The following is a 27,466-nucleotide window of genomic DNA, read 5'->3' on the forward strand; positions in this document are numbered from 1 at the left end:
ACCCCTGGCAATGTGATTCATGGCAGAGCCTCGGATCAGGAGTGGGAGACCTCCCTCCCCTTCCCCACCTGTACTTCACCTGGTTTCTCTCAGCCTTTGGGGTTCCGTGGATTAATCTTAGTAGTGTGTTTAAACCCCTGAATCACATGCAAACATTTTTCCTAAAAATTAAACATGCATGTAGTAAAAATTCAAGCAGGAAATGTGGACAATTAAAAGCAAAATCTTTCACCCCCTCGCCCTCCCACCCCCAGTTGCTTTTCTTTCCTCTGAAGTAACCATGGTTACTGATCTATTATGTGACTTCCTTTTCCACCTGTTTTTTGGGGTTTTTTTCCTTACTACAAATGGGAGCCTACAATATACACTGTTTGGCAGTTTGCTTTTCTCAGTTAACCATGTATATTAGTCAGGATTCTCTAGAGAAAGAAAACCAGTGTATGTGTGTGTATATGAAATTTGTGGTAAATAATTGCCACACACATGGAGTTGGGAGCTGGCAAGTCCAAACTCTGTAGGGCAGGTTGTAGGCTGGGTAAAGATGATGTTGATATCCTTAGTCTGAAGTCACCAGGGGAACTGGCTGGCTGGCTGGAAATTCCAGCAAGAGCTCAATGTTGAATTTAAGGCAGAAGTTCTTTTTCTGACCTCTGAAACCTATGGTTCTGACTTTTAAGATCCGACTGACTGGGTGGAAGAGATAACCCACATTGCTGAGAGCAATCTCTTCTGTTGATTGTAGATGCAATTAGCTGAAACCAATTGATTGTGCATGCAATCAACTATTATAGATACAAATTTCATCTGCAATACCCTTAAGATACCACAATGGATATTTATGTTGTTCCAATGTATATTTGCTGTTACAAACATTCTGCAATCGCTGTTCTGCTTCAGGGTTTTGCCACATGTAAGTGAATAAATTTCCTAGAAATGGAATTCCTGCATCTATGGATAGGTGATTTTTCAGTTTAGACAGATAATTCCAGATTGCTGTCCTAAGAGGTTGTGTCTTGGTTTACACTCCCACCAGCAAGAGTTAGTCTCTGTGAGCATATGTGGTATATGGAAATATGCGTATGCAATAGAATTGCAGTTTTCTGGGATGAAAGTCTCAGCTTTTAGATTCTCAAAGGGGCCCATACTCCAAAAGTTGCTGAGAGAAGTTGCCCTTGACCCAGGCTAAGGGTCCCCCAAGCCAAGATGTCATGGGATAGATTTGAAGTATAGGCTTTGCTCGGCCTGTCTTGGGCTCCTGGTACTGTACCCCCTGGAGGCTGGTGACACTTAGCAGGAAAATCAGAGCCTATTAGAGCTAGAAGAATTCTTAGGTCGTGGAGAGTCTCCCCTGGTCACACAGTGAGTCAGTGTGCCACCTGGAACTAGAGCCCAGGGATTCTGATTGCTGATCCAGGGTCCCCTCCCTTGTTTCCCATGGCCCTCAAGTTCCCCGAACCAGTGTGAAACATTTACCAAGCTGAGTGCTGGGCATGTGAATATGGTCCATCGCACGTGGCAGCTCCTGTTCATTGAGATCTTTCTTGCTTTCAGACTGGAATCAGTCCCAGTCCCACCAATTAGTAGTTATGTGTCCTTGAGGCAGGTGACTTAATCTCTCCATGCCTCAGTTCCCTGAACTATACGACGGGGTTAATAATGGTGTCTGTCTCAAAGGCTGTTAGGAGGATTTCAGCAGATAATGCATGTAAAGCACTTAAAACAGGGCCTGGCACATAGAAGTTGCTCAATAAATTCTAAGTGAAGGAACTGACAGACCATTAGTGACTGGGATTCTCAGGGCATTTTTCTTATGGGACCTCTGGAGAGGGACCAAACCTTGACGAGGCAAAGAGCAGCCTCTGCTGGTGGTAGGGTGTTTCCCACCCGTGCCTTAGGATTGGCCATCATTCGTTGCATACTCTTTCAGAGTCCCCTTATCTTGGACACTGCACTAGGCAGAGTGGTCACAGACCACCACCTAGACTCTCAGCTAACTGGCAGAGTTCTGGAAAGGCCCTGAGAAGTTGTCCAGTGCCCAGTTCTTAGCCTGGAACCACACATCCCAGAGAGTTCACAGATAGACTTGCTGAGACCCGTGGAACTCGATGTATCTGAATTTTTTGAAGGTCAGCAGCTTTCTCATATTCTTAAGAAGGACTCCTGGCTCAGAAAAGTTCATATCCATCTCTTCAGTCTACTCGTCCTGCATTATGCCAGTGGAAAATCAAGGCCCAGAGAGGGAAAAGACTTGCCCAGGGTCTCACAGTGACTGGGGCCTCAGCAGCTGGGAGCAGAACCAGGCCTCCTTTGTCCGGTCCGAGGTTCTTATGGCCAGAGTCAGGGATTCACATACATGTGTGTGTCCATTTGGAGTCTGGGTGGGGGCCCCTCCAGCTCCTTGGGAGAATGTGGAGTGACCTTTTCTCTATTTCCTGGGCCTTTGGCACTCCTTGCTGGGGTGAGTTGGGGTGGTGAGTTCACTTGGTACTGTTGTAAGCCCACTGGGTTTCTCAACTTGTTCTCAACCTTGGCTATGGTGGGATCCCTGGTGGGGCTTCCAGATGCGTTCAGCTTCCTGCTCTCTTGGCTGGTATACTCTGTGCACCTGCCTGCAGGGTGTAGAGGCAGCCAAGCCCGGGACAAATGCAGCATCTCCTCAAGGTCCTTCTCCCCCGGGGTGCCGTGTGCATGTGTGTGCATGTGTGCGTGTGTGTGTGCGTGTGTGTGTGCATGATTTTTGACAAGTCCTCTAGGTGGGTCCCAGTTTCCCTACCCTTAGACTAAAACTTTGAGTTAGATGAATGGTAACTTCTTCTTTTAAAAAAGATCATTATGGGCAGGCCCCAATGGGTCAGCAGGCAGAGTTCTCGCCTGCCATGCCGTAGACCCGGGTTCGATTCCCGGTGCCTGCCCATGCAAAAAAAAAAAAAAAAATCGTTATATTGTTCTTTTTCTATTAAATAATCAATACTCATAATTTATTCAATATTTTTTAAAGGAAAATTGTAAAAATTAAACAAGCTTTAGTGTAGAAAGCTTCCATTTGTAAAAATAACTGATTGGGTTGGAAGTGATCTATATATAAATATAAATGTACATGTAAACATCAATATAAATGTAAATAATAGGCTTGTATGATCCAAGTCTATTTCGTGATAGCTTTACAAGTTAGTGGTTGCCTCTGGGAGGGAGAACAGGGTCCTGGGTCTGGAGGAGACTTGCTCTTTAGTATATCATCTATTCTTTAGTATTTGCTGTATATTTTTTCACCATTTGCAAGAATTACTCTTTTTTTTTAACATTTTTTTTTCCCATTGTGAAACACAACCTATATACCTAAAAGCAACAAATCTCCAAGCACATTTTGATGTAGTTATGGAGCAGACTGTAAAGTTTGGCATGGGTCACAGCTCCATGATTCTTTATCTTCTCTTCTAGCTACATCAAGACACTGGAGACCAGCAGAAACCTCAGTATAATGATTCAGCAGTCACACTCATCCACCAAATCCCATCCTCTCTGCTGTGCTCCTCCTCCTTTTACATAACATATTCACAAAAGCAGCAAACTTCAAAGTGCATCACAACAGTTAGCCGTAGAACAGATTTCAGAGTTTGGCATGGGCCACGAATCCACAGTTCTATGCAGGAATTACTTTTTAAATTTTAGAATTTAAAAAAAAAAAAAATAATACAAGTAAGCAAAAAGAACCAATGGAAAATCAGCTGGAATCCCATACCATAGGATTGTTTTGGTACTGAAAACTTCCAGATTATGTGTGTGTGTGTGTGCGTGCGTGCGTGCGTGCGTGTGTGCGTGCGTGTGTGTACACTAGAAGTATATGCAGAGCATCCCAGTAAAGTATATATGTAGAATGGGCAGATGTTACCCAGGATATATTTGGGTTTCTCAAAGTCACAGATGTTCTCTTGGGTTGTTCACCCCGAGAAGGATTTGCATTTTATTGGGATGCTTGTATTTGGGACGGTTAGGCAATCTGCTTTCTGCACTTAATACATTGGGAACATTGTTCTAGGTCAGTAAATGCCCTCCCGGTACTCTTCCCATGGCCCTGTGGTGGCCCAGGGCCAGGCTCTGGCCAGGCTGAGGGGCTCCATTGCGCTCAAGCCCCTCCCCTCGGAGTCCCTCTGAAGAATATGATAAAGCTGCTGCAGTCCAGCCTGAGCTTTTCTCCTCTTTGCTTCTTCTTCAGCTGCAGAAGTTGCTCCTTGCCACATCCTCCGCGACGCCAAGCTCTGACACCCAGAAGGAAGGGACCTCCTGGCGCCAGGCAGGCCCCAGATCCAAAAGTCAGAGGACATGTATCAAGGTATTTCTGCACATGTCCAGAAACCTGCCCACATCCTGGCTCCTGGGGGCCAAGCTTTCTGCTTTTGTTGGAAATATCAGGTTCTTCAGTCACCTTCCAGCACCCCTTGCTCCTCACACAGTCCTTGCTGCTGGTGTACAGGATGTCCCTTCTCCAGACCTGGCCCCATTTGGGGTTCTAGAAAGAGCCCTGGAGTTTTCTTAACACTGTGCTCATTGCTGGGTTAGAGCATCTAAGGACAAGGGAGATGTGACCTGCCCTCATTGAACTTGTAGTCTAGTGGAGGGACTGAAATATAAAAGCGAATTTTAAAAGATAATCAGCAGATTAGGAAGAGGGGCTGGAAAGGAAGGGGGGCTGGAAAGGAAGGGGGGCTGGAGTCTCAGCTGAGACTGAAGGCTGAGGGGCAGCTGTGCTCAGTGTATGGGGCGAAGGGGACATGACTAGCTCCTGGTGTGATACAGGAACTGAAAGGGGGCCAGTGGCTGGGCCAGGCGAGCAGTGCAGAATGCTGGTGGCCTGGATCGTGGCAGGCCATGGAGGCCTTTTGTAGGAAGTTGTGTTTTTTTGTTGTTATTGTTTGCTTCTGGGAGGTCGTTGGAGGGGCTAAAGTTGTGTGACGAACACCAGGGTGGAAGCCAGTCCCTTTTCCTGCCTGGGCCTGGGTCTGCCAAGCTTGCAGTGAAAAGTGTAATAAGGACTCCTGCTGCCTCGCCCCGCACTGCTGCTTTCTCCACTGGGGACTGATGCGTAGGATTCCGCACCCTCAGGGAAAGAATCAGGATGGAGGGACAACTGCAGCAGCCCAGGCCCCTCTCAGACAGCACCTCAGTGCAGGAGCCTCTCCCTTGCCCTGGCTTCCTTGGGATGGCCCCTTTCCCTGTGCTCCTGTCCCCACTTGTCCTGGCTTACCTCCCAAAACAAGACCTATGCTTACGATTCTGGGGAGCGGGCAGCAACTAAGCTCCCTGTCGAGGGCAGCTCTTTGCTCTCTGGGAAGGTGGTAGCTCCCCAGAAACACACCCTGCAGCCACTCTGGCCCCACTAATAAAGGTGTACCGTGCACCGCGAGGGAATCCCCTATGTGCACGAGTGAGGAGGAATAAAGAATAAAGGTGGTGCCAGGTTGCAGGGTCCCGTTTACTAGGCCACTGGGCTTCCCCTTTACCTGTGGACGCTGGGAAGCTTCTGAATGCTTTTGTTGTTGTTGTTGTTTAAACAGCCTTTTTAAAGGTGCCATTTACGCATTGTGAAAGTCACATATTTTAAAAGTGCAATTTGATGAATTTTAGGAAATTTACAGAGCTCTCAACCATGACTGCAATCCAATCTTAGAATATGTCCATCATCCTGAAAAGATCCCCTGTGCTCCCATTTACAGCAAACCCTGTTCCCATGTCCAGCCCCAGGCAACCACTGATCTGCTTCTGGGCTCTGCCCCTGAAAAGTGAGGGGCAAGGGAGTGGGTGACGGACCTGGCAGGGTCAGTAGGTGGCAGGGCCAGGGCCCACAGACCTGTCGGGAGAACAGTCAATTATTTGTTCCTCACTGACCAAGCACAGGTAGGAGGTTCCGTGCTGAAGGCTGGGGATAAGATGAAGGAAATCTGGCTATTCTGGTGCCCCAGGGGCCAGGCCCTGGCTGCCAGGCTGGGGCAGAGGAGAGGAGCAGTGCGGTCTTCTCTCCTGACCCTGGCCTCTTTCCCTCTCTAGGTGGACAGCACCCAGGACAAGAAGGCCCCCACGACACCGTCTCAGAGCCGGAGCTGTACAGAACTGCATAAGCACCTCGTCTCGGTGTCCTCCTGCCCCCAGGCTAAAACCCACTCCCCGGTTAGGGGCCTGCAGCCACCACCCCCCTTGAGCTCCCGGCTCTCCGCCAAGGAGGATGAGGAGCTGGGGGAGGACTGCCCGAGCCCCCGGCCAGCTCCAGCCTCTCCCCGGACCTCCCCAGCAGCGGACAGGGCAGGCCCCGGTGCCCCGATTTCCCAGGAGGACATGAAGGCGGTGGTGCAGCTCATCCGCTACATGCATACCTACTGCCTCCCGCAGAGGAAGCTGCCCCCGGAGCCAGCCGCCCAGCCCAGCAGCAGCCCCTCCAAGCAGGCCAGATCCCCGCCCCACTCCCGAAACCCCTCCAAAGCATCCTGGGCTGAGTTCTCCATCCTGAGGGAACTTCTGGCTCAAGATGTCCTCTGCGATGTCAGCAAACCCTACCGCCTGGCCACGCCCGTCTATGCCTCCCTCACGCCCCGGTCGAGGCCCAGGTCCCCCAAGGATGGCCAGGCTTCGCCTGGCCACCCGTCCCCAGTGGAGGAGGTGAGGATTGCAGCCTCACCCAAGAGCACGGGGCCCAGACCGAGCCTGCGTCCGCTGCGGCTGGAGGTGAGAGGGGAAGTGAGCCGGCCTGCCAGGCTGCAGCAGGAAGAGGAGGAAGACGAGGAAGAAGAGGAAGATGAGGAGGAAGAGGAAGATGAGGATGAAGAAGAGGAAGAGGAAGAAAAGGAGGAGGAGGAGTGGGGCCGGAAAAGGCCGGGCCGGGGACTGCCGTGGACCAAGCTGGGGAGACAGCCGGGGAGCTCCGTGTGCCCGGTGCGGCGATCCAGAAGGCTGAACCCCGAGCTGGGCCCCTGGCTGACACTCTCCGATGAGTCGCTGGTCCCCGTGGAGCCCCAGGCGGATCTGCCCTCGCTGTGCTTGGCTCCCAAGGCCTACGACATGGAGAGGCAGCCGAACACCCCCGTGGATGACGACCGTGGCCGAGACCGGCAATTCTCCCGGGAACCCCAGATCCCAGCTCTGGAGAGCCCCTGTGAGAGTGGGTGTGGGGACGCAGACGACCCCGGCTGCCCACAGCTTCCTTCCCGAGGTAGTCAGAGGTGGCAGCTTGCAAAAGTGGGGCAGGGCTGGGGCAGCGCGAACCCCACTGGGCTGGGAGCCAGGAGCCCTGGGTCCAAGACCCCCCGTGGGTGCTGTCATCCTGGGGAAGTTTCTTCCCTCTCTGGCCCCAACTTCCCTTTCTGTAAAGTGGGACAGGTGGAGCAGATCATCACGAAAATTCCCCTTCGGCTCCAAGTTTTACATCGTGCACGAGACAGGTGCCAATTATTGAACAAGGAAGCAAGATGCCTGCCCTTATGGGGCTTTCACTTTACTTGGGGAGATAGGCAGTAAAAAGTAACCAAAAATGGAAAATAATTATAAATTATAAGTGCTATAAAGAATACTAACTGGGTGATGCGGCAGATGGTGTGACTATAAATTCAGCTCCACAACTAAGTTCTTTTTAACAATTTTAAGGTGTAATAATAGTGGCAATAATAGTAGTAGTTATTTGTTGTGCACTTAATGTACCAGGCACTCGTCTAAGACTTAACACAGATTATCTACATTTTAAGTTGAGAAACACAGAGATGTTTAGCCATCAGACCAACTAGTTAGTGCTGCATCTGTCTAGTTAGTGGCAGGGCCAAGATTCAAGGCTATTGGGCTTGGAAGCTGGAGCACTTCACCAGTGTGCTACACAGTTTGGCCAGAAGGGGTCACCCTCACACCCCACCTGGTCTCTGCGAACCCCCCAAGCCGTCAGCACTGCTGAGACCTGGGGATAGATGCTGGATTGAGTAGCTTCTACCCTTGCCTAAGAACGACAGGGAAGTTTGGGTCATGTGCCTGAAGGACAGCAGTGCTAGGGAAGTTCGGGTTTGCCACCCCAGGGGAAACATCGGCTAGCAATTTTGTGTTAGTGAATCTGTTTTCTTTTTCCTTTTTTATCTTCTTTTCAGACTCTCCCAGATGCCTCATGCTGGCCTTTTCACAAAGGTACGGTTTCAGGAATTAATTATTGGTAGATTATTCCATGAAACTTTGCCTCCTTGGGTATGGGGAGGTGGGAGAGGTTTACCAGCCCCCGAGCCTGCCTCTGTTCCCAGTCCCCTGCCGTGACTGCCCTGTGGAGTGCTTGGGAGCAGGGTTTCCTTAGAGGTGGTTTGCTTTAAAAACTGGTCTCTGCAGGTCTGGGGAAGATGGGAAATCAAGGCCTCAGGCTATTTAAAAGAACTGCCCTCTTCAGGGTCCCAGAAAGAGCTCTCTTTGTAGGGAAAAGGTGACAGTGCAATGTGATCTTGGGCAAGTCCCTTCCTCCATGTGGGCCTCAGTTGCTTCGTCTGTCAGATAAGGAAGCCGACAGTGCTTTTCCCCCCTCCACCTTCCAGCAAACGTCCCCTGTTTGTGCTGCAGTGCTGTGCAGCTTTCAGTTCTAACAGCCACGATGGAAGGGTCTACCCAACAAATTCTGCCCAGACCCCATATCCATGGGCAGTGGAACCAGGGTGCATCGCAGTCTCCCCTGCCCCTCCTGAGTGCTCGGTGAGGTGGAGCCTGCTGCTGACCAGCCTCTTTCCTTTCTGTCCTCCCCGCCCCTGCCAGCGGCCCCCCTTTTGGCAAGAAGAGCTTTGAGCAGACCTTGACGGTGGAGCTCTGTGGCACGGCAGGTGAGCCAGGGGGTCCAGCTGGTGGGGAGGACTCGGGGAGCTGGCGAGACCCCCGGCAGTGACTCCCCCACACTGAGCATCTCCTCAGGCCATGAAGGGGTGAAGAGTTTCCCTGCCACCGCTCTCCAGGGTGTGCTGGTATTGAGGCACAGTGGGGGTGTGAGGAGGAGGGCCAGGGCTGGACGTCAGCTGTTCAGCTGCCAGCAGCGGGCACGCAAGGTGATGTCGGGAGCAGAAAATGCAGAGACACAGCTCTTGCCCCAGAGGCGCCTGCAAAGGCACATGGCCATGACCAGTTCTGTTCGCTCTTTACTAGTGCGGAAGTCTGTGCACGAGCTCTGGGGGCACAGAGGAGGGTGGGGGGAAGAGTGCTGGCCGCGCAGAAGTTGGAGCTGGGCTGGAAGGAGAATCAGCACGAGCAAAGACATGGTGGAGCGAAAGTGAAAGAGCAGTTGCAGAAGGGCCGGAAGGCGGGTCTGGGCTGGGTTAGGCAGGGCTGACGAAGGCCAGGCTGAAGCGTTTGGTCTTTCATCCTGCCAGCATCAGAGCCCCCAGAGAGTAAAAGTTGGACATTTTAGAAAGTTCCTGTGGTTCTCTGGGGAGTATGGGGGCCAAGATCAGATGCAGGACACTAAGGACACTGGAGATACAGCCCGGGTAGGAGACGACAGGTGTCTGTGGCGCCGGCCCCGCTCCTCTCAGGGAGACACCAAGAGCAGTTAGGAGGTACAGTTTGGGAGAGTTGCTGAACAATTGCATGTGGAGCCAGAGGAGATGCCTTGGATGACGGAGAGGCTTCCGGTACCATTGCCAGGCTACAGAAGGGATGGCAAATGGATTTCATCTCTCATGCCAGCTCCAAAGAATTGAGGATGGCTGCCTGGAGCACTGTGTGGAGGAGTCCCAGGCTGAGCGCAGGCTCCCCAGCAGTGCAGGGACCAGTTAGTGATGCCTGCCGCCACATTAGGTTGGGGGAGCGCTGACACGTAAGCCACTTTGTCAGCCCCAGCAAGTGTCTTTGTGTCCCTTGGAGAAGTAATCTGTCTCCATTTCACGTTTCTTCTCTTGCCTGGGCAGGACTCACCCCGCCGACCACGCCTCCGTACAAGCCCACGGAGGAGGACCCCTTCAAGCCGGACCCCAAGCTCAGCCTCTGCAAGGACATGGCTCCTGGCCTCCACTCCCCTGAGGGCCTCCAGCTTGGGGCCGCCACAGCAGCTGCCCATAGGCTGCCAAAGAAGCAGCCAGAGCGGAGCGAGCTCCTGTCCCACCTGCGGCATGCCACGGCCCAGCCGGCCTCCCACGCTGGCCAGAAGCGCCCGTTCTCCTGTTCCTTTGGAGACCATGACTACTGCCAGGTGCTCAAGCCCGAGGGTGCCCTGCAGAGGAAGGTGCTGAGGACCTGGGAGCCATCTGGGGTCCACCTGGAGGACTGGCCCCAGCCAGGAGCCCCACGGGCTGAGGTGCAGGCCGCGGGCAGGGAGGAAGACAGAAGCTGTGATGGCAGCTCCCCCACTAAGGGCAGTGTGCTGCTGAGAGACCACGAAATCCGCGCCAGCCTCACCAAGCACTTTGGGCTCCTGGAGAGCGCCCTGGAGGAGGAAGACCTGGCCTCCTGCAAGAGCCCTGAGTATGACACCGTCTTTGAGGACGGCAGCAGCAGCAGCGATGAGAGCAGCTTCCTCCTGGAGGAGGAGGGGGGGGAGGACAATGAAGAAGAGGACTCAGGGGTCAGCCCCCCTCGCTCTGACCACTGCCCCTACCAGAGCCCCCCGAGCAAGGCCAGTCGGCAGCTCTGTTCCCGCAGCCGCTCCAGCTCCGGGTCCTCGTCCTGCCACTCCCGGTCGCCGGCCGCCCGAAGGACCTTCAGGTATGGCTGGGGCGGCCTAAGGAGGGGCGGCAGGCTGCCAGTGGAGGGAGGAGCCCTGGGAAACTGTCGCAAACTGGGGCCGCAGCTCGCTGGGTGGCCCGTGGCCTCATCAGCTGAGCGTGGCCTCCTCGTAGAGCAGTTGTGGGCACGTCCTGGAGACAGGCAAGTGTGGCAGCTGGGGGTGGAGAGAAATCCAACCCAGTTCAGGCCGTGCATGGCTCCGTGTCTGCATGAGCTTATCCGTAGTTCATCTGTGTTCTCTGCTGGTATAGCTGTAAAACCGGTAGGGGGTTGTGTGAACATATGCATACCCACACAGTTAAAAACCTATGTGATATTTACATGTAAAAGATGAGCATAGTTCTCACCTGTGTTCTAAAAAATACTGGATTTAAAGCAGTGATAACATTCACTCCCATGTCTCTGCTCTGCTGATTGTGCCGTGGCGGCTAGTGGTCAGCCTTCCCCCAGTGTTCCTTTACCCCGGCATTGGTAGGGCTGATGCCTCACGAGCCTGTCTGCTCGTTCCATCCTTGTTCGCTGCACCAGGCTGCAGAGGAGCAGGTCGAAGGTCAGCTGGGGAGCTGGGCAGGAAGAGTGGAGTGTGGGCAGGTTTGGGGGAGCCTGGTGGCTTCCCTCTGGCGCAGCAGGTCTGTCCTCATTCCTGGGGAGCTGGAGGAGGGACCGAGCTGAAAAGGTTTGCCTGGGTGACCACTAGATGATGCTCTTGGAGCTATGTGGCAGAATCCCACAGAGAATCTGCTAACAACAGACCCTAGCTGGGCTTGACATGCAGAGTTTCTGATTCTGCAGGTCTGGATGGGCCCAGGAACTTGCATTCCTAACAAGCTCCTGAACGATGGTGATCATGGCCAGAGGACCGTACTTGGAGAACCAGAATTTGGTACTATAAAGTTAGCCTTAGAAATATGCAGCTTCATTTTATGGATCTACACTAATGGTTCTTCTCTCCATTCAAATATTTATATATACATCTAACTGGGCTTACGTGACTCTCCAGAAACTCGTACTAAGAAGCCCTCGACCATCTGTTGTTAAACAAAATGAGTTTCCTGGCATGTCTGTAGCAAGCCCTGTATAAAGCCAAGAGCTAGGGGCCAGTAGCTTCTGCCAGCCCTCTCTGGGCCTCCTTTCTGCCTCACTCTCCTTTCCCCAGGGGTAGTGCCTGCCCTGTGGCCCTCTGTGGCCAGGGTTCAGCCTCAGCCCTGCTTCGCTGTGGGCCGCATCACCCGGCCTCCACCTGAGGCAGTTTGCTCATTCGTGTTGGACAGATCCTTCAAGGCTGGAGCACCCCTGGCCACCTTCCTTTCCTGGGGCGCACAGGGGTGTCAGGCCTGCCTGCGTGGGCTTTCCTAAGAAAAGTTAGGAGCCTCTCTAGAACCCCTTCCAGATTCTCCTTTTTCTCTTCGCATTTTTGGGCCAGGCTCAGGGCTGGCATTTTCTGCTCACTGGAGCCAGCTCAGATCTTGCTCAATAGCCTGTTCCTGGTAGACCCAGTAACCTGGGAATCAACCTGTTCCAAACCCACATTTCTTTACTTGTGTGTCAGCTGCTAGACATCGGTCACTGGGAAGGCTTTTGAACTGACATAACAACAGAAACTGGCAATGCCCACCCGTCACTCTCCATCCCTTAGGTGGGCAACGTCTCCCAATTCTGTTGTGAACGGGTGATGATACTATTATCTAGAGCACTTTGAAGTTTGCAGGTCGCATCCCCTTCTGTTACCCCATTTGAATTTCACAGATGCCCTTGGAGGGCTCATATACCTTTTTTGTACCCATTTTATAGATGAGGAAGCTGAGGCTCAGAGACTTTAAATAGAAAAATATAACAGGCATTTATCAAACAGTTTCTGGGCTAAGCATTTACATGCATTTTTCTGCTTTGATCCTAAGTGGCTCAGGAGGCAGGTACAATTGATTATCTCTTTTATAGATGAGGGACTGAAGCTGAGAGGGTTAAGTAACTGGCTAAAGGTCATGCACGGAGAAGTGTGGGAGAGCCAGGATTCAAACACAGGCTGCCTGGCATGAGAGCCTGAGTTCTTACCCTCTGTGCTGTATTTCCCCAGAGGACCCAGACTGTTTGGCAGAGTCAAGTCTTGGCCCCAGCTTCCCACTGCGTGCTCCCTCTGCTCCAGCAGACCAGTTTGCTTAGCCTGATGGCCAGACTGGACACGAGGAGATGGGATAGGCAGGGAGAGAGTTGTTCCACGGCCACTGGCAAGCCAGTCAGGAGCAGTGGGTCTAGAATCTGAAGCCATGCTTCTAGCTCTGGCTTCCCTACTTTCTAAGTCTAGGCAAACCCCATATTGAACCTGAGCCTCTCAGGTTTCTCATCTGGAAAGTGGGGAAACATAATGACCTCATAGGGTTTTCTCCAGTAGATCAAATGGGAAAATGAATGTGAATAGGTCCTTTACCCCTAAAGGCATAAAGTAGCAAGGTTCATAGCCAGTCCCAGCAATTGGGGAAGGTGGGAGAGGCAAATGTCAGAGCATTCAGACCCACACATAGCCCTGTGCTGTCATTGCGGGAAGGAAGGCCACAGGGTTTTTTAACATTTCTGCAGGAGGGAGTTTTAACATTTCTGCCCTCCTGAGCGAGTCCCTAAGAAGCATGCTTGCGTCCTGGAGTGCCACCCACACCCCCCGCCCTGCCATGTCTCCCCCTGAGAGTGAGTGCCTCTGCTTTGCTTGTTCACTAACAGATGTGAGAACAGAGGGCCGTGTTCAGCGGGAACACCAAGCATCCGGCACGCCAGGAAGCAGCGGGAAAAGGCCATTGTAAGTGATTGGGGTCCTAGAGCCCAGACCGAGTGGGGCTGCGCAGGGGCCCCAAGAAGCATGGGGCTTCCTAGACCCAAAACCATTTAAAACCAGCTGGCGAGCCCCTTGGGCTTCAGCCCCTGGAGAAGAAGAGGTTGCAGTCTGCAGAGCACAGTTATAGTTCTTTCATTTGAAAAAGCACAGGAGTCCCTAAAGGACAGCAGAGGGTGGCACCATGCAAAGCCCAGCTCCGAGGCTGGCTGCATGGCTGGCAGTTGCTGGTGATGGAGGGCTCCACGTCAGGGGCCTTGACAGGTCCAAGAAGGCAGGCGGTGTAGGGGAGCAGAGCTGACCAGGCCACTAACCAACCCTACCGCCAGCTCCTGTGTGACCTGGGGCAGGTCCCTCCCCTTCGCTGAACCTCAGTTTACTCATCTGTACTCAGGGGAGCCCTTCCTAAGGGTTCCCCCAGCTCCCTCAGGGCTAAGGGACCAAGAGAGCCTGCCCCTTCTTCCCCAGTGCCCTCCCAGAATCAGTCCACAGACCCTGGCCTCGTGGGTGTGCCTGTGAACCCACAGCAAAGCACCCCACAAAGAAAAGACAGGGAGCAGGGAGCTAGAACCGGACTTTTGTATCACTAGAGAGGAAGGAAGGGAAAATAGACCAGTCACACAAAAAGAAAACACTCCTACTTAATTTTACCCCCATAAGGTGGTGCCTCTGGGGTAAGCATGAGGTGTGCCTACAGCCAGGGGCCGCAGCTGTGTGCAGGCAGGCACTGAAACCCATCTTCTTGGAACCTGCATCTGGTCCTTTAGCGGCGGCGGCGTGCCCTGTACTTGTTCTAGGCCTTGGGCAGACAAGGTGTCCCCTCCCGTGTGGGGGCGGAAGGGAGAGAACGTCAACAGACTCATAAACAAAGGGGCAAGCAGTGTAATTCCAGATGGGGATAAGCGCCCTGAAATTAATAATGGCGTGGCCGAAGTGTTTGGGAGGGAAAAAGTATTGTATGACTGTTAGGGAGGGCATGGACGAGGAGCTGAGTCCGGAGGGAGGAAAGGAGCTAGCCAAGCACAGATTCCAGAGGAAGAGCGTTTGAGGGAGAGGCAAGAATGAGCGTCATGAAATAAAGGAAGTGCAAGGAGGGGCCGGTTGGGGTCAGGGGTGGGCAGGGTGCAGACTCTTATGTGCAGCCCGACCTGGGTGTGGTGCGCCGTGGGTGCCTCGGCCCGTTGACGGCTGACAGCAGACCCCGCTCGTGCACCCCGGCCGTGCTTCTTTTTTACTTTTCATCTGTGTTATGTGGGTGGGGCAGCTGGGGAGTCACCGGCTGTAAACTATTCCCAGTAAAAATCTGTCTAAACCAGAAGCTGTGGGTGTTGCCCTGGAGGCATGGGTTACTAGGAACAAGGCTGGAGTTTCTGCAGCAGCTCAGGGTGACTCTTCCAACAGCAGTGGATTTAACTGGATCAAGTCACAGATCTTAGAGGGGACAAGGGGAGATTCAGCAGGACTTCCCTTGCCCCTCCCTCAGCTGGGCTCTTCCAGGGCCGCCCGCATAGCACTGAGTTCCCCTGGAGGGGAATTTTCGGGTTCCCAGTGTCTGCACTGTGGCCTCAGCCACGCCGCACTGGCAAAACCAAAGATACTGGAGCGTGGGTGGTTCCAGGAGCCCCAGTGCCCCCTTTCCTCTCCTTCCCATCTACTCTGACTCCTGTAAACATCCTGATTCCTGATTGTTGCCCCATCGCCATCCTTAGTTCCTTGTGGTTCCACCCCCAAGCCTCCCCAACTACCAGAAAAACTTTTGTCTCAGATAAAACACAAATGCAGAAGCTACTGAATGTGCAGTTATATTAATGGTGATAAATCCTTCTCCTTTCTCAGCCCGGTCTCTACTCATCTTCCACCAAATCGTCCAAGTAAGTTGATAGTTGTCTTCCTTTGGGGGCCACCTCCCCACCTGACACTCAGCGGCCCCCTCCTCCGACAAGGGTAGGCCCTCTGTTACCGCAGTCGTCGTCGTCCTTTCTCTGACTCCGGCCCTCCCGGAGTCACTCGCCCAGCCAGGTGTCCTGGCCTGGGGATGAGGACACCATAGGAGCGGCCACCAAGGGGGCCCCAGGAAGGCAGGCAGCGACTGAGTCCCTGTGCGTTCCTTCTCGAGCAGGGCGAAGGTCGCATGGTCTGCGTTCGAAACCTCTCCAGCGAGATGAGCTCCCGTGAGCTGAAAAGGCGCTTCGAAGTGTTTGGTGAGATTGTAGAGTGCCAGGTGCTGACGAGAAGCAAGAGGTAAGTCTAGCTAAGCCATCCTGCAGGAGGGCGGTGAGGAGGGGCAAAAGTCCAGACTCAGGGCTGGGCTCACAGGAGAACAGAACCACGGATCCCGTGACCCATAACAGCTAATATGCACTGATGGTTTACTAAAGCCAGGCTGGTCTATGTCTTCTCTTACTGAAACTTTCCAACATATGTGTGACATAGGGACTCTTATTCTTTCTCTTGTTCTCTTTTCTGGGGGATCTCAGCAAAATTGATTGAGCAGTGAGTTAGTCGCAGAGCCAGATCTGGAGCCCAAGTGTCTGCTTCAGGCTCCGTGCTCAGGAGATGGGGCCGGGACAGCACGCAGCCTCTGGCAGGGCAAAGACGCGCTGGCGCTGGAACCGTGCTGATGAGCCACCAGCCCCACGCTGTTCACAGCCCCCTGTTCCTCTATTCCCTGGGCTTCTCTTCCCTTAGGCGGCCCTGGTTTTTTCTCACTCACCTGGGGAAACAGTGTTTCATCTGCCAGGAGATCTCAAAGAGGAGAAGGTTGCATATAAATGCACAACTTAAATGTCAAAACTTTGTCAGTTTTTAAAGTATTTCTAAATCATTTCTCATTATACCTACCAACTAAGTTATTAAGGTTTTTCCATTCTGATTTAATAATAGTTGTTTTTTTTTTAAACTTCAGCAAGAAAATTATTTCTGATATAAGAGTCATTGCCCAAATAGAACTGTTTTGAGTTCTGTACAGTGTTCAAGATATCAAATGAAAGATAACATGCAAAAACAAAGCAAGTAGATTAATCTCTAAAGAGAGGGGTAATGTATTAAGATTTTAAAAGCACACAGGAAAACAGTCTCAGGCTCACCGCTAGTGTCAGATGTTTAAAGGGGCAGAAGCGTTCCACCTTTTCATGGTTCAGAGAGGTGTCGGGACATGCGATTTAGTTGAGCTTTAGGCGCCTGCGGTTAGTTATGGACAGCAGGTGAATACTACATTGCGCTGCCCTGGAAGGATTTACAGATGTAAATCAGTCAGGATTATTTCTCTTATTCATAAAACTGAAAAGTCACACTTAAGAGATTACTTTGGAGCCAGTTTTCTCACCAGCGCTCCCCTCTGCCTTGGCCTCATGCTTGGGGGGCAAAGAAGCTGGCTGCCTCAGCTCTGAGCTTACCCCCTGCCAGCTTAGAGACCCTCCTGGGGAAGCAGGAGCTTCCCTCATGGTTCCAGCAAAGACCCAGGGTGGATTTGGGGGGGGGGGGGGTTTGGCTTGGGGACAGGCTCATCCTTGAACAAATCACTGTGGCCAGGGAGGGCCCCAGTCATGTGACCTGCCCTGGCACCCTGAGCTGGGCTGACCACACTGTGCTGTTGTCAGGGATAGGAGAGTGTCCACTGAGCTGAGCAGACAGGCATAAAGGATGCCTGTCATGAAGTTGTGTGCAAAATACCCGTGCTATTGGGAAGGTGACGCCAATGTAATAGCCAAGGAAGCGGTGACCAAGGCCGGCTTAAATTTTGATCAGGGAGTGGTAGGTTTGCAGAATAGGTGTGGCCAGTCCCAGAAAACAGGAATAATGTAGAAAACAGAGGGGAGCCCTGAGAGCCTTGGCTTCAATATTGGAGAAGCCTGGGTTCGAATCCCTGCTCCGCCCCTTTCCTTTGGGCAGATGACTGGACTGCACAGAGCCTGCTCCCTCTCTGTGAGTGGGCGTGGGACAGTCCCACCTCAGGGCCCCTGAGGACTGTGTGAGGTGACGCGTGTGGCTGCCAGCGCCCTGGCAAGCCTGCGCTACATCGGCTGCGGGTCGGGGTCAGGCTGCCGGGGTCAGCGTGGCGACTGCCACCAGCCCTGCTTGAAGGGGCAGCGGCCTGGTTGCCGTATCAGTGCAGCTTTCTGCTCCTCGCCTAGTGGTGGGTGGTCTGTCTGTCCATGTCCGCCCAGCCAGCCCCGTGAACGGCTCCCTTGGGCTCTCCCTGCAGAGGTGAGAAGTACGGCCTCGTCACCTACCGGCGTTCCGAGCATGCTGCCCTCTCCCTGAGGACCGGGGCCGCCCTGAGGAAGCGCCACGAGCCCTCCTTGCAGCTGCGCTTCGGTGGACGCCGCCGCTTCTGCTGGCCCAGATACACTGACTACGGTAAGCTCCCGGGGCCTGGCCACGTTCTAGTGAGACCCAAAGTGTGCGAGAGTCCCCGGCGTCCTGCAGACCATCCTGAAGCCCCTTTGGGATGCAGGCCCTGGTCCCCAGCCCCTCAGTTCCGATGCGAATAACTTGGCCGCCACTCTGCCTTGGAGGCTGCCATCTTGTTTTCCTTCTGGTGTCTAGCCCCAGCATTGGTGCAGAGAGAGAGATTCAAGCCTCCCGCAGCTTCTTGGAAAGCCACTTGGCCTTGGCAGTGCCATGGCTACTGTTTTTTTTTTTATTTTTTTTTCTATTTTTAATTTTTTTGTTATTATTATTTTTATTTTTTATTTTTTTTAATTACATGGGCAGGCACCAGTCGTTGAACCCGGGTCTCCGGCACGGCAGGCAAGAACTCTGCCTACTGAGCTGCCGTGGCCCGCCCAGCTACTGTCTCTGATGCCACAGGGCCAGCTGCCATCTTGCCCCCTTGAGAGGGCACTTCAGGGTGACCCCTTCAGAGGCACCGGCCATGTCCACTAATGGATCACAGTGAGACAATGCCATTACCATGTCCTTACCATTTGGGGACAAGTTGGTGAAGAAGGGCAAAAAATTCTAGGAAAGAATTATTTGGGGGCGGTGAGGTGAGGAGGACGGTCCAGTGCAGCGTCCGTAGCTCAGGGCTGGGTGTCAGGAGGCCTAGGTGGATTCCAGGCCAGGCAGTGTTCCACCTGGCTGCTTCTCCCTTAATGGGACTCAGTTTCCCATTCTATGTGGTGATCACATTCTAGTTTTATTGGCCCATTATAAGACTTCCCCAGCAGAGCACTAATGAGCAAGAAGCTGTTTGGAGAAGGAGAATATAGGATGTTGGAGCTGGAAAGGCGTTTTGGGGGACCCCACTCGTGCTGCAAACAGGGCAGCCAGAGCCCTGGCCCATCGACGATGCGCCACAGGTCACACTGCAGGGCAGCAGAGCTGATGCTCAGAGTCCAGTGCTCATCCCTCACTGCCAAGGCCCGGGGCCCTGTCCACTCCATGGGGCTGGCCCTTCTCAGTGCCCACTCACTGCCTCCCCCTTCTCTCTGACTCCTCCACCCTCCTCCCAGATTCCAATTCAGAAGAGGCCCTTCCCACGTCAGTGAAAAACAAGTACGAAGCCATGGATTTTGACAGCTTACTGAAGGAGGCCCAGCAGAGCCTACACTGAAAACAGCCTTAACCTTCGAGGAATACCTCAATACCTCAGACAAGGCCCTTCCAATATGTTTACGTTTTCAAAGAAATTAAGTCGATGAGAAGAGAGAGCAAGCGCGCGAAAGAACACACGTGAGAGAGAAACTTGAAACTGCTGTCCCTTTAAAAAAAAAATCAATGTTTACATTGAACAAAGCTGCTTCTGTCTGTGAGTTTCCATGGTGTTGACGTTCCACTGCCACGTGAGTGTCCTCGCTTCGACGGGCTGTCCTGGGGGCCCCTCTCAGTGCTGGGTCCGTCACCCATTTTTCCCTCCTTCCCGACTGACTTGCCCCTCGTAGACTTGCAGCCATGTTCACCATAACATTTCTTCTCTGTAGTGTGTGATGATGAAATTGTTACTTGTGAATAGAAATCAGGATTATAAACTCATTTTTAATTGAAGAAAAAAAAAGTATATCCTTAAAATAATGTATTTATGGCTCAGATGTGCTGTGCCTGGGATTATTGTATCGCTTCCTTGGTTTTTTTAACTATGCACTGTCATGAGGTGTTTGCCACTCAGCAGCTCTGCTCCCCTTGCCAGGTTGCCCCAGAAGTGTGGGGGGACTGGGAGGGCACACGTGGCCTGCAGCCACTGTTAGGAGCAGTGGAAAGAGGTGTCCATGGCTGTCCCACCACACTCATGCCAGATCCTGCCCTGTCTCTTATTGACCAACCTTGGGTCACATTGCCCAGCTTGAGACGTTCCTGCCTGTCAGCAGGCTACTGTCCTCACACACCTTGTGAGGAAGGCAGGTTGTCTTCTGCCCACTTTACAGGTGAGGAAGATGGTGTAACCGAAAGGTGAAAGGACTTGCCCAGGGTCCCCCAGCCGGTCGGCAGAGCACTGACCCAAGTGTTCCCCTGCTCCTGCAGTAGCTGGGGTAAAGAGGCGAAGTTTCAAGGAATGGCAGAGTCGAGTTCTGCTGAATTTACAACCAACCAGAAGCCTAAGGGTTCATTTGGGGGTTGAAGTCAACAGCTGACGTACACCAACATTAGGAGAATTCAAACTGATGCTTGTCTGGAACATACCATTACCTTCGATGCCAAGCTGTTTGGGGATGAGCTCCCCCCATGGGCACCTCTTCAAAGCCTCAGTGCTGCACCTGGCTGCGGTGCAGACGGGCGGTCTGGGGCAATCATCCTTTTTTGGGCAGTGGACAACCCATCCTACTCCCCTGAGCTCGTCTCTTATTTTCACCTTTCCCTCATCTGTCATATTATATGTGTCAGGGTGGGGAGAGGGTTGCAGGAGGAGCCAGGAAGGAGGTTGTGAGAGTAAGGGAGGGATAAGATACTCTCCAAACTCCCTTCTGACTTAGAAAACATTCTAATTGGACTTTACTTTCAACTTTGTCTTCTTGAGTGATGTCAAAGCAATGTCCAGCTTGGACGTTCTGCAGGTGCCTTGGGGGCCATTCGTGAAGGAGCGTATGGCAGGCAGGGTATGAGCTCATTGCTTCTGCTTCAGACAGAGCAGCTCCTCCTAGATCTCTTTCATACATCAGGGTTCTTTAGGAAATTTTTGTATTTAAAAAAAAAAAGGTCTCTGCTTTAAAAAAAAAAAAAATTGAAAGTGATTCATTAAAGCTAACAAGCTAATTTAATCTGTTTGTGAATGCCAGACCTAGTCCTTTGGGGATTGGTAGTTGTTTGTTTTGTTTTGTTTTTTTAAAGTTTATCAAATACCTCAGTGGGTAAGCTGATGATCTTGTCCCAGGTGAATGAGCCAAGCCCACTTAAAAGGCTGGAAGAGACAGGCATCAGGGGAGATAGGGAATTTGAGCTTCTCTATGTCAAGTCACTTGACCTTTGTGGACCTCAATTTCCTTTTCTGTGAAATGGACTGAGGTGACAAATTGTGCAAATTACTGCTTAGCTTCTTTTGCTTAGGGGGTTTCTGGGTCACAACGGTGCATATGTGGCACATGCACCACTGCTCCCACATCCTTGGCCAATGACAGACATAACTAATTGATCACAGCGCCCATGTTTTCTGGTCCTGAACATGGTGTTAGAATCCCTCAACACAGCATTCTGGGCAGCCATTACTGATTGATCAAAGTTTAACCTATTTGACATCGTTGTCTAATCTTTGAAAGGTTTCTATCATACCAAGCTGTATTCTGGCTGGGTTTCAGCAGTCCACAAAGTTGACCCATCCCTGACTGTCAAGTTCTGATCTATGAGAATTCCCCTAAAGCTAATCCTTGGCACAGGAGTTTCAATTCAGCAGTCACAATTCATACCCTACTGGGTGGGGAGAGGGCTTGGATAGCGGACAGGAACAGGTTTAGAGAAGGTAGCGCTTACAAGAATGGACCAAAAAAGGGACTTTCCACAGCACAGACCTGAACATTCTAAATTCCTTTTATAGCTTTTTACTGCCTAGCATGCAATAGGCACACAACAGATGATTATGGATGGAATGGAATAGCATTTAATCCTCTGCTGCTTCCCCAAAGTCCTGATTTGTACCGAGTAAATTGAGATTTTAGTTCTGTGGAAACCGATAGCAAAGAATGCCAGATTCAGGGACTAGAAAGCTAAGGTGTGTCCTGACTCTGCCAAGAACATTCACTGTGATTTTTGATAAGCCCTTCTCCTCTCCAGAGCCTCACTGTGCTAGAAAGAGTTGGACTAGATGATCTCTAAGCCCTTCCTATTTGCTTCGTCCTCAATTGCACTGGGCCAAGGGTTCTGCTATGGGCTGGTGGTCCTTTAGGGTAAAGAAATGCAGGTCTTGGGTGATTGACAGGTCTCTCCCACCCCTTCTGGTCAGCACCCTATCACTTTGGATTTATGCAATGTGCTTGGCCTTTGAGCAGAGCAGAAGACCTGAGATAGCTTTGGAACGTGATATAAGGTCAGAGCTGGGGTCACTGATAGAAGGGAGAGGGTACCCAACCAAGGCCATCGAGGATTTTCTGCTCGCCATCCCATACACATAGCTACGAGTTCTGAAACTGACCAACTTTGCAGACAGCCTCTTTCCGGAAGGCTCGTTCGGTGCTGTGTATTATTTACCAAGGAGACTCCAGTGTCTCCCCAGGAAATCTAGTCAACCTTGGTCTCTTTCCCACCCAATTAAGGAGTAACCCAGAGGGAGCAGCTGCCGTTGGCAACCATCTCATTGTAGCTCTGTCCTAGTGTTTGCTCTCGATGATGTTTACATGTGATTGCCATAAAAGCTTACTGTAGACTGTGTCGATAGCTGCCCATACAGGGCAGGTTGTACTGTCCATCTCTGTGCCGTGCTGGTGTTTTCCAAAAATGCCCAATCCAACCACTAAGTGGAATTCTTCCATCTCCTTCCTCAGTCGATACAAGGCTGGATCAGAATCCTCGCTCTCGGGGGCTCTGGTTACCGAAGGAAAATGCATCAAAGAGGTAAAGAATATGAGTGGATGGAGTGTAGCTAAGGCCCCCACCCTCCCTTTTCCCATCATACCTTGCCCTACCCCCCCTACCCCCCAACTAGAAAACCACTTTGAGTCAAAAAGTATCAGTCGGGACCCCAGATCTGCAAAGAAATAGTATGGCAGCCCACCCATACTAGGGAGAGAGGCAGGGCTTTGGGGGCGGGAGGAGGAAGTGGGGAAGGCATTGGGCTCCAAGGACTCAGGACTCAAGACCTGGCATGGGATGAGACATACTAAGTCTTTCATTGCCTAAAGCCTATGCTTTTTAATTTTTTGAAGAGCAGTTTCTCCTTGCCTTTTGCATTGTGCATGCTGAGGTAGCTGTGCAGGTGGCAAGTGGAGGGGACAGAGAAGGGCACTGACCTGCACAGACAGGTCAGTCCTGTGGCCCATCTCAGGCCTCGGGTTCGGTTGAAATCAACTGCAGCTAGAGAAATGGGTCATCCCAACTGTGAAGCAGAAGCAACCTTAGGAAACTGGTTGATCTCGCTTGCTAATGTCAAAATTACAGTATTTTTCATAGCCTTTGAGATTTAGCAGCTATCCTCAGTTTTGGGAACCTCATATCCCAGTGTCAGATTTGACAAAGGAAAGGAATTAGATGTACAGTAGCAAATAAAGTGAACCTAATGGTTTCCTTGGCCAAAGAAGAGAGATCCCCTTGCCTCTTCCCACTGGGGCAGAAGGGGACAAATTACCCCTTATGTGCAATATGTGGGTTCCCCAGTCCCCAAGGTATTTGTACACACAGATGGGCTCCAGGGCTGTTTGCCAAGTCTGGAGATGCAGGGTAAATGTAGGGAGGGTGTGAGAGCTAAGAAATCCATGTGCACAGAAATGCCCTCCGCCCGAAACAGACATGGCACAGGGGTGGGGGGGAAATGCCCTCAGCCCGAAATAGACGTGGCACGGGGGTGGGGGGTAAAGGTGGGGGGCGGCCTGGAAGCCGGCTGCAGGGCACCCAGGAAGTAGGCAGAGGCTGACTTTGCATTGAACCAATAAAAGCACTTTGAGAAAAACCATAACACTTCAGCCTGGCTCCATGTTTCTACACTGACAAATACGGGTCTCCTTTGGCTATGTGAGATATGCTTCTAGGGATTGGGAGAGCAGCAGGTCAGGGAGGGGGCTAGCATGAGGGAAGAGGGGGCCAAGCTGTTTCCTAGAGGTCAACAATAGGAGGGCCGATCCTAAGACCAGTTCTTTGCTAGCCTCTGTGTTGGAGACCCTAGAAACAGGGAAAGGTGAGTTTCGATCTTGCTACCTACTTTTATAAAAAATAAAAACAGCCCAGCCGGTTGAAATGGGTTGGTAGAGCAAGACCTTCAATATAAGCCATCCCAGAGGGAGAAACTCTCATGCAAAGGGACTAGTTTCTTATTTGCTGTATGACTGCTGGCCTCTATTTCCTCAGCTAGCAAATAAAAATGTTTGGTGGAATGAGCACTAAAGTCCCTTTCACCTCCGAGGCCCCATCCTGGAGCACTGGGATTCTATCTGTCACTCATCCATTAAACCAGTCCCATCCTCTGGCCATGTCCAGCTCATGTTCAGGGGGGGAGTTCTCTACAAGGGAACAAATTAGCAGCAGATTCAAACCCTCAGGGGTCTGGCTGAGCTGCTTTGTATGAGAAGGCTGTCTTCCAGAATAGATCCAAGCCATAGTTTCTATGGGGAGGGTGAGAAGTGAAACCCTAGCTTGGCCAGGTGGCAGTGTTGGGTCTCACGTTTGCCTTGCCATTGTCCCCACCGAACAGCTTTTAATCTGAATGTCGTGACCACTTGGCTGTATCTCTCTCATCCTCAAACAATACTAGCAATACGCTTGTTTTTTTAAAACAGCTTGACTTAGGAACTGTCACACATTTTTTTCCCAAATGATTGTAAAACATATGGGGCAACAGGAGGCATCGATCACAATGCATATGTTTAGGGCAGCTTTTTTTTTTTACTTGTTTCTTAAATGATATAACAGTGATGGCCGAGGTTTCAGGATTTGGGGGGGCGGTGGGGGGGCAGCGTTTCAGATAATCCATTTCATCAGAATGTCTTGCACATCCAGAAGCAGCACAGAAATCCAACTGCCTGAATTTGGGGCCTGAAAATGAAGGTCATATGTAGACGGTCAGTTGCTGGGCTGTGTACCAACTCTTCAAAGAGGTGTTTATGTAGTTGAACCCACTCTGTGCTCTATTTTTTTGCCAAAGGATCCTCCAAGGAAGCCTAAAGATGTCTCCTGTTTCACTCTTCCAGCCTTGCTCATTGGTTACTTGTAAAGGGGATTGATCGGTTTCCACCTCAGCACTCTGCCTTATCAACATCTATTCGCCATCTAGTGGCCAAAGACTGTATCTACCAGCTATCCGATGGAAGGCAAATAAATCCTTTCAGCCGCCTTGCTGTCCACTCTATGTGTGGCAATGAAGGATAATACGTAAGCAGAATTGTCAGTGTGTTCACAGCCCGATGTAACACTACTGCCCCAGACTCCAAAAGCAACTGCTTAGTAGACTCTCACACAGACTGAGAAATGCACTAGCTCTCCTGTGGGCAGAGGAGAAGGAGTGGACCCCTGCGCCTGGGTGCCCGGGAGGGGTTCACTGTAACTGCAATACTGGCAGCCCAGCTGCTGACCTTGTTAAGTGAACCTCTGCTAGGTGGCCTGCACCGCACCCTCGGGACAAGCCAGGAGGTCAGGTGTGAGGATTCTGTGAGGGTCCTGGCCATGGCCTTTGATATGGTCCACTTAATAGCCAAACAGGTATTTTTGTTTCTTTTGCTTTTATATTTTGTATTTAACAATCTTGTCAAATGTTTTTGTGTTAGGAATAAAAAGTCATAAACTATTCCCAACTTTGTTTCTTGAGGGATGTTCGGAATCCAATGGAAACAGGTTGGAAATCTCAAGGAGAGGGTAGCATTGTCAGGATTGTAAGTGCAGCACGGAAGCGGACCACTTGGATGTCCAGATGGCTTCTGGGGACGATGACCATCCCAAAGTCCAGTTCAGTGCAATCTGCTTTAGAAATTCATGCCCACCCTCCCTTCACCTCCTTGTGCCACATGGTATCAGCATCGGATGTGTGAGTCTGCTGCCTCCGGGGGCAGCTGCTAATATTGAATCCAACCCGAGACCCATCTCCCCATCCCCAGGTTTCTAAAGAGACAGTGTCTGTAGCTAGCCTTAAAAGACTGGGCAAGGTGGTCTCTTCCAGCATTTCCCAATCTTGAACTCATATCCTTTTCTCTTAGTCTGACCATGCAGCCTTGAGAATTCTGAGCAATAGGGAGCCAGGGCTGTTCCGGCTCTGTGACAGGGTCAAACCAGGGAATGGCTAAACTTGTGAGGTTTTGGCGTCCCCAGGGGTACTACCATAGGGGGCATTATTTATTAGGAAGCTCAACAAGGTAACTACAGCCTGGCGTGTGTGAGTATAAGGCTGTGTATGTGTGTGCGTGTGTGTGCGTTCACGTGTCTGATTTGTGTGTGTGTGTGAGTGTGGAATTACATTGATGCATTTCTTGAGAAAGGTGCAAGAATTTCACCTACACAGAGGGACACATCCGCTTTGTTATTTATAATAGAAAGCTAAATTTTAATTTTTTAAAGGACACTGCTAATGATTGAGAATCGAGTTTTTAGTTTTGCTATTTTTTTTAATTGGTAGAGGATTTTTATATATTTTTTCCATTTTGTTGGGTTGTGTCCTTATTTATATAAATACTTATCCGTAAGGGCAGAGAAGAAACCTTCTTTGCTCTTAATTATTGTGGTTGTCATCGTCCCTATTTTATTTCTGGTGTGATTTACCTGTCTACCTTCTAAATGAGAAAATGTTTTCCTGTATTTGTACATTGTCAGATTCTATAGTTTCGTAGATAATTTAACCAAATTGCTCTGTGTATTATTATTCCGTGAGTATAAAGTTCTATTTTAACGTCTGTAAATACTTCAGAACTGGCTTCTTTTCTCAGACTCCCACTGGGGAGTTATTGTTTACATCACAAAAACTGTAGAATCTCTATGCTCATGTACTGTAAATAGTGAAGTGATCTGCTTATAAATAAACTTAACAAATACACTATGGAGATTAAAAAGAAAATACCACCACAGCCCTGCCCCGTGTGTCTTTATTGCTTCGGCATTCTCATTGAGGGAAACCCTAGCCACTAGATGAGGAGGAGATTCCGGTTTCATTGTCGTGTCCTCAGAGAAGCCCCTGGTGGAGGTTTGTCCCCCACCTCCAGCTCCCACCCCTATGTCACCAAAATTTCCCTTTGTTCACTGTTCCCTCCTTCACAACACTTTTCACGGTTCATGTTGATCATAGACTTATCCCATGTAGCAGCTGTTCCTGTAACGACTCTTTGCCCCACTTTTGTAGAGTTTATAACTTTTTAACTTTTTAAAGAAAGTCTCCCTTGTTTTTTGGCATATCAACTTTTTCCTGCAAAAGCAGACCAAAAAAATGTGCCATGAGATATTTTGACGCTATGGCTTCAAGTAAAAACAGCAATTTACAATTACAGAACAGTTTCCACTCAGAGGATATCCTTTGGCACAGATTTAAATTGTGCCCCATTTTCAAGTGCTCTTGAAACATCTTCCTTATCATACACACGCCCAGCGTGTGAGGGATGGAGAAGTGGCATCTCAGACTCTTACTTTTACACGTTTGTTATTTCCTCATGTTTCAAAGCACTCTCATGGTGAACCTTTTTTTTCAATTTACCCTAAAGCTGGTTTTTTTTTTTTTTTTTTTTTTTTGGTGCTTTTAGCTTTATTTTTCGGTGTAGTTTGAGTGCACAATACCCATGAGCCCCCAAATGGTTGAAACATTGGTGAAGAAAATGATGTACAAACAAGAGCAGGTATAATCAACCATTGCATTCCACGGTATGTACAAACTTTTCAATATTG

At 50.8% G+C, this 27,466-nt stretch overlaps 1 protein-coding gene across 2 annotated transcripts in view; it reads left to right on the forward strand.

Moving 5' to 3' along the window:
- Positions 1–27,081, forward strand: part of PPARGC1B (PPARG coactivator 1 beta) — a 108,818-nt gene extending 81,737 nt beyond the window's left edge. Inside the window, exons 4-12 of one of the 2 annotated variants that reach the window (XM_077137390.1) lie at positions 4,214–4,330; positions 6,043–7,198; positions 8,115–8,151; positions 8,758–8,822; positions 9,900–10,692; positions 13,426–13,501; positions 15,654–15,775; positions 17,739–17,893; positions 18,991–27,081. In XM_077137390.1, coding sequence (XP_076993505.1) covers positions 4,214–4,330; positions 6,043–7,198; positions 8,115–8,151; positions 8,758–8,822; positions 9,900–10,692; positions 13,426–13,501; positions 15,654–15,775; positions 17,739–17,893; positions 18,991–19,091 — 2,622 coding nt within the window. In that variant the 3' untranslated portion in view covers positions 19,092–27,081. The remainder of the gene's footprint in view (positions 1–4,213; positions 4,331–6,042; positions 7,199–8,114; positions 8,152–8,757; positions 8,823–9,899; positions 10,693–13,425; positions 13,502–15,653; positions 15,776–17,738; positions 17,894–18,990) is intronic. The other variant, XM_077137391.1, reaches the window with a different exon arrangement.
- Positions 27,082–27,466: the final 385 nt, after the last annotated feature.

The sequence above is a fragment of the Tamandua tetradactyla genome, chromosome 20 (assembly GCF_023851605.1).
Source record: "Tamandua tetradactyla isolate mTamTet1 chromosome 20, mTamTet1.pri, whole genome shotgun sequence".
In the NCBI taxonomy this organism is placed as follows: Eukaryota; Metazoa; Chordata; class Mammalia; order Pilosa; family Myrmecophagidae; genus Tamandua; species Tamandua tetradactyla.